We start from the raw sequence: 16063 nt of genomic DNA on the forward strand, positions 1-16063 counted from the left end.
CATTTAAAAAAAAAAAAATAATAATAATAAATTCTGGGATGACATAGTCTGTCAGTTTCTCTCCTGTTTATGTAAAATCTTTTCTACATTAATCCAGTACAAACTGCCAAATAACTTCCATGCTTAATTATACATCACACCTCATTCACTAACTCTGCAGATGGCATTTCCTGAATCTTCATACATGACAAGAAAAACAGCAGTGCCTTTGTCATTTCTCTCTGCAACTTTCTAAAGTCTTTTCATTTAATTGAATTAGGAGACCAAATGTGTGCAGCTATTCAAATACAGTCTGAATAAGGCTTGAACAGTGGAAATATAATCTCTTTCCATCACTGTTAATCCTTATCCTCACTACCATGATTATCATTAATATTTGGATGACAGTATTCATATTCATGGAGTCCCAGAATACCATATACAATGCTTTCCATATCTCCTAATCAACTCATTCACCGGTAATGCACTCACATCTCCTTTTTGCAACCCTCTTCAAGGGCAAAAAAAAAATCTACTACTCACATTTTGCTAACCATGCTTCTGTTTCCTTGGGTAACTTGGTATGTTATTCTCTCTCGTTTTAAACATAGATTGAAAATATTTCTTTATTACATAAAATCCTTTTGATAGTTTTTAATCATTTAATAATTCTGTCCTATCTTCTCATTTCACTTACGAACCAAATTTTGCAACTCATGAACCTTTAATCTATTCTTGTTACAAGCATTCATCTTTGTTATCTTACTCTGAAGTACCCTTACTGTTTCTTCATCCCAAGGCAAACCCGTAAACCCAGGCAATCAAATATGAGCACATTAAGTCATGTTTGGCCATATAAAGGCCTTATGAAAATAAAAAAGGAAAATGACTTTCTTATCCTTACTCAGCACTAAAGAAGCTGAGGAATAATATTCTGTAACTATTACTCTTAAGCTTCTTTAACTTCTTGCTCTATAAGTGCCTCCATAGTACAACTGGAAGAACAACAGAACATTCTATCCATCAATCAGAAATGACCTGCATTCAATTCTTGTGATAATGAAAGGAATCTTTATGTGGGCTTTTTCCAGTGAAAGTGAGTTAACCAATCTCAATTAGCAGGGTTTTTGCTCCAGGAAACTCTAGGTTTTCATTCTGTAGACAGACAAATTGGCCATGAGAATACACATGATTTACAAACAAAAAATACTGTTATAATAAGAAATTTAGTTTAATCCTTTATCCCAGTGAGAGCAAACAAAGTTTGTGCCTGAAAATATTTTGCATTATGGGAGATACTGGGATAGGAGTTGTTGGTAGCTTGCTCCACCTTTGCTACGAGTTGCTTGGTGTTGTACTACTTACTCAGGTAAGATAGTACAACACTATTTTCAGGTGCAAACTTTGTTTGCTCTCACTGGGATAAAGGATTAAACTAAATTTATTATAGTCTAACCTAGTGAAAAATAAACTTTCAAAAAATACTGTTGTTGTTAGTGGCATTGTGTGTAGGTGGAGAATTAAGTAGTAGGTGAGATGTGTGTAGCAGAGTAAAATGCCTTTCTGTGATAAGTCCATGGACTCCTTGGAGGTGTCATGTAATAATATAAATGTAATACACAGACTGTAATCTCTTCAAACTAAAGTTCATATATGATCTTTTATTTGCAACAATGACCTAGCTCTTTGCTTTGCCTACAGTATCACTTGATTCATAACCATCTTCAGGATCTTTATATCAGTTTTCCTCTTCAGGATCTTTAATGTTGTCCTCTCTATCTTGAAAAAACTGGATATTCTTCTTCAAACTATTCTCAGTATCATTAATGTATACATTAAACTGCACAAGTGAAAACAATAGAGTCCTGTAGCACACTATTGTTTAGCGCATTCACCTATGCTCAAAGGTCAGAAAGAAAAGTGCTTTGGATCACTTGATTTAATAGAAAAAATAAGGAAGAAAGGCAAATGAAGGTGTGAGACTTGTGCAACTTCAGAGAAAAATGCTTCTCCAATACTTCTGTTTCTAGAGGTGTTGTTTTCATCACCAAAAGCCATTTACTCATCTTTATTGCTTTCATCTGAGTCATCAATAATAATTTGATATGATTTTGAAACTTTGTAATACCAGTGATGTAATAATATTTAGATAATATTTATCTCAGATAAAATAGGAGTTAGATAGATGAGTAATATCATTAAGCATGAGCTGCAGAAGAAAAAAAAATGCTGTAGAGGGTATATAAAAAAAAAGGTGACCAACAAACTTATGAACAGTATACAAGGCTTAGGCAAGAATGGTGACCAACATGGTAAGGAAGGTGAAATCAGATTATGAGAAGAATCTAGCTAAGCAGGCCCAAGGAAATTCCAAAGAGTTCTTTCATTATGTGGCAAGTAAGATGAAGAATTGCTATGGAAGGTTAACCTTAATCTTCCATAGCCATGATGATGGTCATGCGGAGACAGAAGCAGATAAAATAGTTGAGCTACTGAGTAACCACTATGCAAGGGTATGTTATCCTAGTGAGTTACTGCTTCAACATATGTGACAGACACTGATGTGAGAACAGAGGTGGATGATTTGGAGGTTCTTAGGAAATTGCAGAATTTCAATATAAATACAGCTGTAGGATTTGATGGAATATCAGCTGAGGTTTTGCGAGAATGTGCAAAATATGGAATATTGCAAACATTAATTTACTGCATAAAATAGGAAGTAAATTAAAGCTAGCAAACTACAGAGCTATTAGTTTGTTATACCATGTTTATAAGTTTTTCACTAGAATTATAACCAATAGATTAGAAACAAGACATGATTCAATACAACCCTCTGAACAAGCTGGTTTTACAAAGAACTTTTACTTTAATACAATAGTTCATATTCAATCAATAAGCCTGCTTATTGAAAAATGAATACAACCTTCCTCTTCACATGGCCTTCACAGATTTTAAAAGAGCTTTTGATTGCATAAAAACTTCATCCATAATAGAAGCTCTTAGAGATTATGGCATGGAAAAACAATTTATTGATGTAATAAAATATATTTATGGAAATGCTACATCAAATTTCATTTCTTAATGAAATTTGATGTAGCATGCAGGAAAAATTTCATATAAATCAAGGAGATACCATTTCTCCCAAACTCTTCACATTAACACTGGAACTTATGAGTTATTTAGAATGGTCCAATAAAGGAGTTAATAATAATGGAATTAAATAACCCAAGATTTGCTGATAATATTCTTATTATTGCAAACAGCATGAAAGATTTAAAAGAAATGATAGAAAATCTAACAATAAATCAATAAAAATTGGATTAGACATTAATTTTGAGAAAACCAAAGGCTACGATGAAAGATGCAATGTTATTTGGGTAAACAGTTAAGAAATTGATATAATAGATGAGTGCGTATACTTAGGAAAGTTGTTAACAATGAAGAAACAAGTCAGGGTAGATGTGAAAAGAAGAATAGGAATGGGATGGTAAGCTTTTGGAAAATTGAAGAGATTTTTAAACAGCAAAATAAAACCTTAAAACAGAGTAACACTGTTCACCAATGTGCACTGGCCTGTTGTGACATATGGAGCAGAAACCTGGCCAATCAAAAAGGAAATTAAAAAAAAAAAAAAAACAGAAAGAAGAATGGAAAGGTGTCTGCTAGGTATAAGACTCAGAGATATAATCAAAAATGAAGAAATAAGAGCTAAAACAAAATTTTTAGATATTGGAGAAAACATACTTCAAAAGAAATGAAAATGGTTGGGACACATTACAAGACTCAAGGACAATAGATGGACAAAAGTTATACTGAAGTGGTGGCCATATGAAGGTAAAAGATCAGCTGGAAGACCAGAAAGAAGTGGTTATAAAAAGGGTTAAAATAAGATGATGATTTAAAACAACATAGCAATTTTGTTGACACGGGACTTTGATATTCCTTTAAGACTAAGATGGTTAATGTAATACAAGCAGTGTAAAGAATGAATTAACAGATTGTTTTCAATATTTTGTTTCTTGCAGAGACATTTTCAAGGTACAATATAAATTGTAACATACATACAAGCAACACAAAATGAAGTGGAACTTTAAGAGACTTAAAATCTATCATCATATGTATAAAGAGAGTCTTTGTAGATGCTCTCAAGAAGCCATAGTGTTTATGTAGATATCTAAGAACATATTGGAATTTCTCACAACCATATTTGTTTAAGGTGATTTTTAAGGGCATTACGAACTAAGTAAAAGCCTTCTTATATTCATGTTTGCTGACATGATTTTATACATGTGGTGGCGAGTTGTATTTTTTGCATTCTTCTAAACTCATGTTAGCTGATTTTCCAGTCTGCCCATAATAATATACCGAAAGACTGATTAACATCTGTTTGAAAGAAAGGAAGATCTGAACATCTATGGGTAGTCAAGATCAGATCTAGTGTATCATGTCTTGGAAACTACCCACAGAATCAAATGGTAGGAAGCTATTGTGTTTCGTCACGGCAAGTTTAAATTTGAGATTTTTGTTTATATATATATAATTATATATATATATGTGTGTGTGTGCACGCGCGCTTGTGCAACTGTCCTTAAAAAACAGCCTGACTTTAATATTATCTCCAAATGCCCATGAGTCACAGAAAGTTTTGTCATATGCACAGCTCATCATTCTCTGCTTAAATACATTCAAATTCTCTGCAGACATACTCTCAGGCAATGCATTCCAATCATTCACAACTCTCCATGCAAGAAGCCTCATTCTCTCCCACTTGCTCACACTTTCCTTATACAGCTTCTAGGGATGACTTCTTGTTTCCCCCCCCCCATCCACTGCCCACCATTTTAGGAAAACCTCATCAACATTAATCTTATAACAATCCCTTATACTCTACAACTTGCATCATTTCAACTTTTCTTCATACTCAACATTCCAGGGACAAGAAATTACCTTAGTCAATTGCTTCTGTACTCTTTCCAATATCTCTTCATCCTTTTTAAAACCAGGTGATGAGATGTGCACAGTAATCCATATGTAGCATAATCAAGGCCTTAAAAAATGGAACCAGAATCTCCTTACTTGTACAAGTCAGTGTCACCTGCATCATTGCCAGAAAATGTGCTGTGTTGTCCTCACAATTTTGGAAATGTATCCTCTATATTTTAGATCTCTGATTTCCTCCACTTCCACAAATATATCCCCACTAGGAGTAAATCCTACATCCCATCTTTGTTTTCTAAATTTTAAAACCTTACATTCTTCCACAATGTTGAACCAGTGTCGCCTTTGTATCATCTAGCAACAACTGAATATCCCTATTTAAATCCTAAATATCAATGATCCTAAAACGGATCCCTAGTTACTCTCCTCTTTCAGGCACACTCTGCCCAGGATAAGAGAATTTTAAGCATTCCATTTAACAACTAGATCTATATAGCTGTAAAGGAAGCTAGGACTCAAGTCTGTTAAGTTCTAATTTGTGTTGCTTATGTGTACACTACAATTTATGTTGCAACTCTGAAAATCTCTCCTTGATAGAGACTAAACAATGACAGAATATTTAAATATGAGTCTAGCATGCTTGCTGTGTGCAAACCATTGTTATGTATAGGTGACCGCATGCAAATATAATATACTGGAGACTCATGTCATGCAAATTTTTTATTTTTTTTTTAAAGAATGTCATGTGAGTGTATAATTATTATTATTATTCAGGCCTCCATGGAATCAAAAGACTCATCGAGGGGAGGTCCCTCTGATAAGCACAAAGAGTATCATACCACTCCTTATACTCATTGACCATTCTCACTCTAACCACTCCATCAGGCAATGCATTCCATGGTTCAACCACCCCTCCATGCAAAGAAACCATTCCTCACCCTCTTGCAAACAGTTTCCTTTCGTAACTTCTGATGGCCTCTTGTCATCAATCCTTCCAGCTGTTCAACCAAGTGAAAGAACTCCCCAGTGTCAACCCTGTAATCATGTCTCAACAGTTGAAAAGTCTCAATCATATCACCTCCTTCTTCTATCCACCAAACTCTGCAGTACACATTCCCTCAGCCGATCCTCATAACTAACATGGTACAGTCCTGAAACCACCTTTGTTATCTGCCTTTGTACCCTTTCCACATTTAATTTATCCTCTTCAAATCCTGGGGACCAAATCTGAGAACAATAGTCTAAATGTGGTCTGATCAGAGACTTATACAACGGAATGATAACCCTTCTATCTCTGCAGGTCAGTGTCCTCATTATTGCAGCAGTCCCCTGTGTTATCTTCACCGCCTTTGCAATATGTCTCCTAAATTTCAGGTTGCTATCAATCATCAACCCCAGATCTCTTGTCTGCCCTACTTCCTCCAGTATAACTCCTCCCATAGAGTATGCAGTGTCCCATCGATGTTTCCCAAACCAAGACCTTACATGTTGCTGTATTAAACCGATACCGCCATTCATTTGCCCATCTATCTAGTTTATTCAAATCCTCTTGCAGGGCTACCACATCTGCACTATTACTAATAATCCTTCCCAGCTTTGCATAATCTCACCAAATTCTTTGAAAAAACAGAACACGAGGTTATCAAGATAAAATTATGAACCAATCCATATCCTGTGATGACCTTAGAGGTAAGATCTGATTTATTCTTCTGTTATTGACTTCACTGCGATATTTATTCTCTTGAAAATTCCAAAACTTCTTCCAGGTTGATTATGCATATTTGCTGCAGGAACAGATTCTACAGAAAATGTTTTTCTGCTCTTGTAAAAGGCCTCTCTAGAAACACATTTTTAACCTAGAAATACATTTTAATATAGAAGTTATAGATTGGGAAATTTCACTAATGTGATGACGAGACTGTTTATATCTGAAATATGTTGACAAGTACGTATATCCATACAGGGTGTTCGGGATAAATTTGACAGTTTCGTAAGGAAAAAGAAAATCTTCTTTGTATCTATTAAATTTAATGAATTGACAAAAAAACATTACAGGCAGAGTTAATTACAATACTATCAACAAGATTTACTCAAAATAACCACCATTAGCATCGATCACAGCTTCAATTCTGCTTCGGAACCTCGAACAAGCTGATGCTACAGTCTCCCTGGGAAGGGCCGCAAAAACTGTTTTAATTTTATCCATTAACTGGGTTTTGTATTACTGGAAGTGCGATTGGTGTCTTTTTCAACTGCGCCCCATACAAAATAATCCATGGGGTTAAGGTCTGGGGAGTTTGGAGGCCAAACATTTGGACTGGTGAAGTCGTAGAAATTTTCAGACAACCATTTTTGACTTTTCCCAGAGGTGTGGCAAGGGGCCGAATCCTGCTGCCATACATACGGCCTACCATTGGCTACCCTTGTTATCCAGGGCTCGACTACAGTTAGCAACTCCACGAACAAAGCCCGAATTCCAATGCCAGGGTTCTTCAACACCTGTTCCTGCAGATTTGCGAGGAATTCTGCTGTACGAACGCAATCAGATCGTCTGCTAGGGATCTTTCTTCTTGCTACATCCTCGTAGTCACCATTACAAGTCTCTAGTTCATTCCTGATTGTTTTTACTGTATTCAGGGAGCATTGGGCAGCAGTCGTAATATCCTTATTTTGATGGCGGGCACGAATCATCATGATACAAGTTATTCTCTTCCATGATTCAGGTGGGTTCCAGCTATCCATCCTTTCTGACATCTTGTATGTGAATGAAGAAGGGTCCAAACTTTTAAATGAAGAGAAGTGTGTGTTAATACATGTAACTTACGGAAAAATATAATTAATTATAAATATGTCAAATTTATCCCGAACACCCTGTATATAGTTAAACAATGTCTTGTCAATGTGAACATTTCTTGTTGTGTTTTAGCACACAGATATGTTTTGTTATGTTCAGAATTCTAATACACACACATATATACAAATACCTTTTTTCTTATTTTATAGGTGCACTAACTGAAATGCCTGCTGTAAAGATCTTTGCATTATATGCTGGAGTTGCACTTTTACTGAACTTCTTTTTACAGATGACTTGCTTCTTGAGTATTTTTACATTTGACACAAAACGCCAAGAGGTAAGCATTTACAAATTTAGAGCAATAACTTAATGGTAATTATTTTATTCTCATGCAACTGAAATGCCTGCTGTAAAGATCTTTGCATTATATGCTGGAGTTGCACTTTTACTGAACTTCTTTTTACAGATGACTTGCTTCTTGAGTATTTTTACATTTGACACAAAACGCCAGGAGGTAAGCATTTACAAATTTAGAGCAATAACTTAATGGTAATTATTTTATTCTCATGCATTTCCATCCCAGGAGGCTCACTGACCATTATTCTCACAATACTTATCATGGCTTTCTTTGAACTCATTCACTGACAAAGCACTCATCACCACCTCTGGCAAAACATTCACTTTACTCCAACCACAAAAATCTAATTCTGACACTTTTGTTAACCACAATCTTACATCATGTGTAAGGGATGAACCCTCGTTCTCTTTACATATACTGACGTCTTTAGTAACATTTGTGAATCATTTTAGAGTATCAGCATTGCTGTTTCCGCTATTATTTTGACTAGTTAAGCTTGTTCTAGAATGTTTTTTTTTTTTAATTGCAAAATTACATTCTGGAAATACTGCATTTTAAACAGTTTATCTAGTAGCTAATAAATTTCTATTCATCATGCATCACTTATAGTCTGTAAGGATGTGTTTCTTGAGCATTTTCCTTAGATTTTAACAGCATTTCATCTCAGAAGATATACATCATATATACATATACAGAAGCATGTAGACTTTACCATTTCATGGATATATGAATAAGAGTTTATAAGGCTGACTCTGATTAAAAATGTTTCATTCTAATTACATAGGATTTCTTCAAGTGTAAACATGAAAACTAGTAGACAAACAGAAACAGTAAAGACTAACGAAGGTAACAACTGCTAAGTAATTAGTGGAAGTCACCTTTGCATGTTTATGCATTTGGCTAATTATAGCTAGGATGTATTATGACAAGTTGATACTTGGGTTTATATTCAGATATTTTGGAGCCAATGCCATTTCTAAGGATTCTTACATTCTTCTCTCAGTTATGTTACAGGTGCGAGGGTGTAATGGTGTAATAGTTCAGACATGAACTAATAGTTCAGGGATGTCTGAAACACTGGTGTAACATTGTGTGGATCAGCTGAAGAGAGTACATGTGATGACAAAGCTTATTTTCAATATCTTGGATGTATTGCTCAATTTTTGTTTTTAATTTTTGTTTATCCGAACAATATCAAACAGGAACTGCAGGTTAAAAAGAGGTTATTAAAGATATATAGGGAGATGGGTGGAGGGCAGATACATGAAGAATATAAAACTGATCAGGACAGTAAAGTATGGTAAGGAAGGCAAAACTGGAATGTGGGAAGAGATTGGCCCTGAGATCCAAAGAAAATCCCAAGGAATTGTGGCCAGGAGGAGGAGAAATGATTGTGGAAGAATGACATTGTTGAATATAAATGGGAATAGAGTGACTGGTACAAAGGACGTAGCAGAGTTATTCAATGAACACTTTACTAGGGTATTTCATCTTGGAGAAGTAGGTTTTAATGCTAGAGGAATAGGGCAGGTTCAATGTTTAGAAGTGCAAGAGGAGAGAGTGTTTCAAATACTGAGTACCCTGGATGGCAATAAAGCAGTAGGACTGGATGGAATTTTGCTACTGGTTTTGAGAAAATATGCTAAAGAACAGAAGGAGGAGGCTCCATTGACCTGGCTTTTCAATGAAAGTTTGGCCAAGGGAAAGGTACCCAAGGAGTGGAAGGAGGGTGAGATAGTACTATTGCATAAGGGTGGTAGTAGACTCTAAGCGTCCAATTATAGACCAGTTTTTGTTTCATCAGTAGTTGCTAGATCTTAGAGAAATTAATGAAAGCCCATATATAGTGTTGGGCAGATGAGGGTAATGTTATCTGTGAGAGACAGCATGGATTTGTTAAAGGGTGCTCTTGCTTTAGTAATATGATTGCCTTTTATAATAAAGTGACAAGAGCAGTTGATGAGGGAAAGGCATATTCTGCCTTTTTTTTTTTTTTGGATTTTACAAAATATTGGACAGGGCACAACATGATAAGCTGATATTTTAGTTGCAGCACATGGGTTTAGATGGCATGTTAGTGAACTGGATTCATGATTGGCTATCTGATAGGTATCAAAGTGTTGTATATGGGGGGGGGGGGAGCAATGTCATGGAGGCAGAAGGCTACAAATGGGGTCAACAGGACTCAGTACTGGGACCACTATTGTTTAACCTTTATATCAATGACATTGTTAGTGGGTTGCAGGGGGGGGGGATATTCAGTTGTTTGCAGATGATGTGAAGCTGGGAAGGGTTATTAGTAATAGTGCAGATGTGGTAGCCCTGCAAGAGGATTTCAATAAACTGGACACATGGGCAAGTAAATGGAGGTGTCAGTTTAATGTAGCAAAATGTAGTCTTGAATAAATTTGGTTTAATCCTTTATCCAAGTGTGAGCAAACAAAGTTTGCGCCTGAAAGGTAAGGTGGTACAACACCAGGGCAACTCGTTGCAAAGGTGGAGCAAGTTACCAACACTATTGGTAGCAAGCTACCAATGCTTCTGCCTGGTATCTCAGCTTGGGCCTGGCTCCCACTGAAGAGACCTCAATAAAGGTCGAAACTAGTCTGGGTAGTGGCCCTTCCCTTAATGCATAACAATAGACATATCCACAAGGAGATGTGCTTTGCATTATAGGAGATACTAAGAAAGGAGTGTTGGTAGCTTGCTCCACCTTTGCAACGAGTTGCCTGGTGTTGTACCACCTTACTCCAGTCCTGAAGATACTTTCAGGCGCAAACTTTGTTTGCTCACACTTGGATAAAGGATTAAAGTAAATTTATTATACTCTAACCAAGTGAAAAATAAACTTTCAACATGTAGTCTTGAAGTTTGGGATACATTTATGAGAGGCTGCATACTCTGTCAGAGAAACTGTGCTGGAGGGGTTAGGGGAGGCAAGGGATCTGGAGGTGATGATTGATAGAAACCTGAAATTCAGGGAACATATTGCAAAGGTAATGAAGGTAACCCAGAGGATTGGTGCAGTGCTGAGAAGGATGCTGATCCACAGAGATAAGAGTTGTTATTTCATTGTATAAAGCCCTGATCAGACCACACTTGGACTATTGTTCTCAAATTTGGTTCCTAGGATTTGAAGAGGATAAATTAACTGTGGGTGGCTATGAGTATTGGCTGAGGGAATGTGGACTGCAGAGTTTGGTAGATAAAAGATGGAGAGGTGATATGATTGAGAATTTGAAAAATTTAAGAGATGGTTACAGGGCCGTAGCAGCATGAATATTAATCATCATCATCATCAAATTCCTGCCATGTACCCTCAAGGGGTGTACAGGATATGATAATACTACATAACAAAAATTACATCATTACTAACTTCCTATCTACAATTTTCCTCCAAATCAGTCTGTTACTTATCAAGAGTCCAACATTATCAGATCTTATATTTCTATCGTCTAAGGCACTTTGTACCGCCTCAATCCACCTATATCTTGGTCTTTCTCTGGGTCGTTTTCCTGCCAGCCTGGCAGAGAACACTTGTTTTGCTAATCTTTCCTCGCCCATTCTGTTTAAGTGACCATACCACCTGAGATTAGCTCTGCTAACGCATTCCTGGATGCTGACAATGTCAAGTTCTTTCCTAACATTCTCATTTTTAATATGATATTGCCATTGATGCCATCTGTTCATGCCTCTAATCTTTCTCAGGACTCTCATATCTGCAGTCTCTAGTCTTTGGTCAAGTGTTTTACTTCTGACCCAGCTCTCAGATCCATAAGTTAAAACTGGTTTGAACACTGCCTTGTATACAGCTAATTTAGTGTTCTGACTAATTTCTCTCTTATTCCATATGAATTTATTCAATTGACTTCCCACCATACCAGCTTTGCTGATTCTGTTGTCTATTTCTATATTTAATTTACCATCTTTAGTAAAAATCGTGCCTAAGTAGCTGAAATGTTTTACTTGTTCCACTGGTTCTCCATTCACAACACAGTTGACATTTTCAATGATTCTGCCTATTTTCATTGTCTTTGTCTTTTTATTGCTGACCTTCATACCATATCTATTACAACAGCTATTCAATTTAGTCAGAGAATCTTGCAGACTTGTAGCGGATTTATTTAGAAGTAACATCATCCACATAAAGCAAAGAGCTGACATTAACATCTCCAATTTTGACATCATGCTTAATACCACTTTCCTTCATAATGTGATCCATATAGATAATAAATAACAGAAGGGATAATGTACATCCTTGTCTCACACCAGATTTAACATTAAACCATCTTCCTGTACTTCCTTCAATTCTAACTGCTGATTTACAACTCAAATAAAGACTAAATGGATAATAATTGATGTTAAAAATAACTATACAAAACTATGTATTCTGTGTTTTTAATAAATAAGACATGTAACTTTTGGTTTGCATAAATTGTTATTTTATTTATTATAGTAAATGCTACATGTAATTTCTTTTAGTTATTTTTTAAGGGACAGCCAATAAAAGTTTGCACCTGGGTGGCAAATACCCTTGGTGCGTTCCTGGGTGGTTACAGGGTTGACACTGGGGAGTTCTTTTGCTTGGTGAAACAGAGTGAAGGAGAGAGAGAGAGGACAAGGGCCATCCTTGGAAGTTACAAAATGAAGCTGTGAGCAAATGGTTGAGGAGTGGTTTTGTCGTGACGACTCTTTTCTGTAGTGTTCTAATTACCATCTAGTCCAAGTCACTTTTATAATTAAAATAACTAATTACGAAGTGATCACCGATCCAAAAGTAGGGAAATTTATATTTATACTGTGCCACCCTATTCTTAGATTAGTCTATATAAATAGTGGGATCAATTCTAAATTAGGTTAGCAGTCATCTCATTAGGCCGAATTATTTATTATCATTTTTTTACTTGGGGTTCCCGCAAGATTCGAATATTTATGAACGGTGCAATAATAAGGAATTCAGGCAAATACAATATTTAGATCAACAAAATAAAACATTTAATATATGATATGGTTAACAAATACAAGAACTCTATTTTAAAATGGAACTATACAATTAACTTAACACATCTTCCTAAATCAGTATGCCAACTCAATGTTCTAATCTTCATATACAATTCACAGTCTCAAAAACGCAAATCTTCTTATCTCAAGTTAACATAACAACTTCACATTTAATCAATCATCACAAATCGATCAGCTCAATGTTTATATTCACAGCAGGCAATAAACTACGTAAGCAATAATCCAAGCAAATATATTCCGGTCCTTGAGCGTCGGAGATATATTACAGTTAATGCTAGAATAGAAAAACTTATACAACTACTCTTACCAGACAAATTCTTCAACACATCAAATTATTGAGAGAGCACTTATGAATTAACTTGATTAACGTTAGCGGAACACACATAATAAAAATTCTCCATAGTTTAAACTGTATTATTGTAAGTCGCACTTCACTATTCCAAATAACAGTAATTAGGTACTAATATCTTTTCCAGTTCACTTTCCTCCAAGTAATCAATATAACGTTTTCCTAGGGCAACATAGAATTTAATCGTAATCCAGATTAACTGGAAATAATCAGAATTTTCACATTGACTGTCCAGTTTCCTTTTATCTGATTACGGTATCAACCTTTCTTCATAACAACAGCAGATTTCGCTTATAACATTAAACTTTGTTTCACTACTTATAGGTTCACTTCCGAACACTATACTCATAAATTTCTGCCCTGAGGATTTTATAATCTTGGTTCCGCAAAACTCTCTCCTCACTCCTTAATAATCATTCTTCTCTTCCTCTCTATCTTATCTATGACCTTCCTTCTTCTTTACCCTTTTTCTCTATATTCTATATGACCTTCACTCCCACCTTACGTTCGAACGCCACGCTCTCTTCACTCGTGGTTGTTTACGCGTGCGTCTCCATGACAACAGACTAAACGTAAACATTTCGCTAATGTAATGTATGCTCTATTACTGCTACATGAGTGATTACATAACATTAAATATTTCACAAATAAAAACAACAGAATATTTAAGCTACTTCTTCAACTTTTGATTACATATACAGTTAAATATAAAAATACACTTTACGTTACACCATATATATTTGGTTATACAAAATTCTATACATTTTAATATTTTATAAAATTAATAGTAGGTCAGGTTTTGAATAAATATTTAATTGGTAATTCTCAATCAAGGAATAATAAATAAATTTATATGAGCCATGATTAATATTTAATAAGCAATGTTAAATGTGAATGAAAAATAATAAATTACAAAACATAGCTTCATTCACAATTTAACAGTTTATTTACGTGGAGGGTGGTTGAACTGTGGAATGCATTGCCTGATTAGAGTGGTGAGAGCATGAACGGTTAGGGAGTTCAAGGAGTGGTATAGTAGACTCTGTTTTCTAGAATGGGCCTCCCATGATTAGTCTTCTGACTCCATGGAGTAAGATGACCTGCATTCGCATCATAGCTGGTAGACACCTGGATATATAAGTGGGCACGTCAAGGTTTTGTGTATTGGAGGTGATCTCATCTTGATAAAGTGGGGCGAATACTGTTTTGATATCATGTTCTAAAGTATTTTTCCAATTTTTTTCGAAATAGAGCTAATATTTGGAAGAGTGATGAAGCCTTTGTTTTCCTCGTCATTAGAAAAATATCAAATTATGTGTTGGTTAAGCAGTCTAGAATTAATGTGTTCATTATAGTCATTTTGTAGAAGTGGTTTTCAAGTAGTGCAGTTCTTCAGCTAGTTTATCCTTGTCAGTAATGAGGCAGTGGGCTGTTGCTCCAAGTGTTGAGATTCCCGAGTTTAGTGGTTTGTAATGATGGGAAGAGGCATGTAGATACCTGTAAGTGTGTTTAAGCTTTTGAAATATAGGGACTTTTAATTTACCAGATTCTTTAGTTAGTTGAAGATCCAGAAATGGGAGTAAACCATTAGATTCTAACTTGCAGGTAATTTTATGTTAGATGTTGGTTATTGAGGTGCTCGTGGCAATTCAAAAGTGAAGGTTGTCCATGGTTCCAGACTTAAGAATATATTGTCAATATACCTTTTTTCCATGTTGGTTAATGATGATATTGTGTGTGTCTGGGGGGAGGGATATTTATTTTTACTTTACTTTCCACAACTTCAGTAGTTTAAAACTCTCAAATTCAAATGAAAACACTTCAAACTAAATTCCTGATTAACCTTGCACATAGGTTTTTATCCAAGATATCTCATAAACAACTTTACTTCTTAAATTAACCTGATAACTCATTAAGCACATTTAGAGATTGAGTCTTTATGATTTTTAACCAAAATAAAAATATTTAATTTATGTAAAAACAGATATATACAACAACAAATCGGCTATTTAACTACTATGCAAGCACAGTGTATTTTCTTCCTAAAACAACAAGAAAAAAACTATAGCTGCACAACTTCTTTACAATCACATAAACCATCAGATATTGTCCTATCCAGACAAAACTTTTGGAAGCTTAGTCTCTATGCTCCTAGACAACAAAACATTCTTTTCTCAGAAGAAGATTCAAACTCACAGCTTGTTGGCTAGAGAGCCTATATGCTCGCTGGTTGACCAACCTTTTAAACACTTTAAAAGTGTTCTTAAAGGTGTGTAGTGTAACTTTTGTTGTGAATTGTGCTACATTTCCCTCAGTAATACAAGTGTTCTTTAGTGGTGCTGCTTTTGGAATTTAGTTGTTTATATTGTGTTATTTTAGGTTACCGAGAAGGCGAGGTCAGAGTGGGACATCTGCAATGTAAGAAAAGATAAGTTTTTGTTATTCGCTATTTAGTATAGTTAAATATAATTTATACTTATAGTATCGAGTAAGTAAATTAGCTTACAGTAAAGTATATAACATAGTATTAAGTGTTTAGTTATAGTAGTTCCTTGGCACCATTTGAATGATGGCAACTGCCACTACTTCAATTACAAATGGCATATCACCAAGTCCACTCCCA

At 35.3% G+C, this 16063-nt stretch overlaps 1 protein-coding gene across 5 annotated transcripts in view; it reads left to right on the forward strand.

The window, feature by feature from the left end:
* Positions 1–16063, forward strand: part of LOC150094665 (NPC intracellular cholesterol transporter 1-like) — a 537686-nt gene that overhangs the window by 320072 nt on the left and 201551 nt on the right. For all 5 annotated transcript variants that reach the window (XM_090411500.1, XM_090411501.1, XM_090411502.1 and 2 more), the window contains exon 16: positions 7921–8048. In XM_090411500.1, the coding sequence (XP_090267626.1) occupies positions 7921–8048 (128 nt within the window). The remainder of the gene's footprint in view (positions 1–7920; positions 8049–16063) is intronic.

This window comes from Typopeltis vanoorti, chromosome 21, assembly GCF_054136105.1.
Source record: "Typopeltis vanoorti isolate ZY-2024b chromosome 21, IOZ_Tvanoo_1.0, whole genome shotgun sequence".
Lineage (NCBI taxonomy): Eukaryota > Metazoa > Arthropoda > Arachnida > Uropygi > Thelyphonidae > Typopeltis > Typopeltis vanoorti.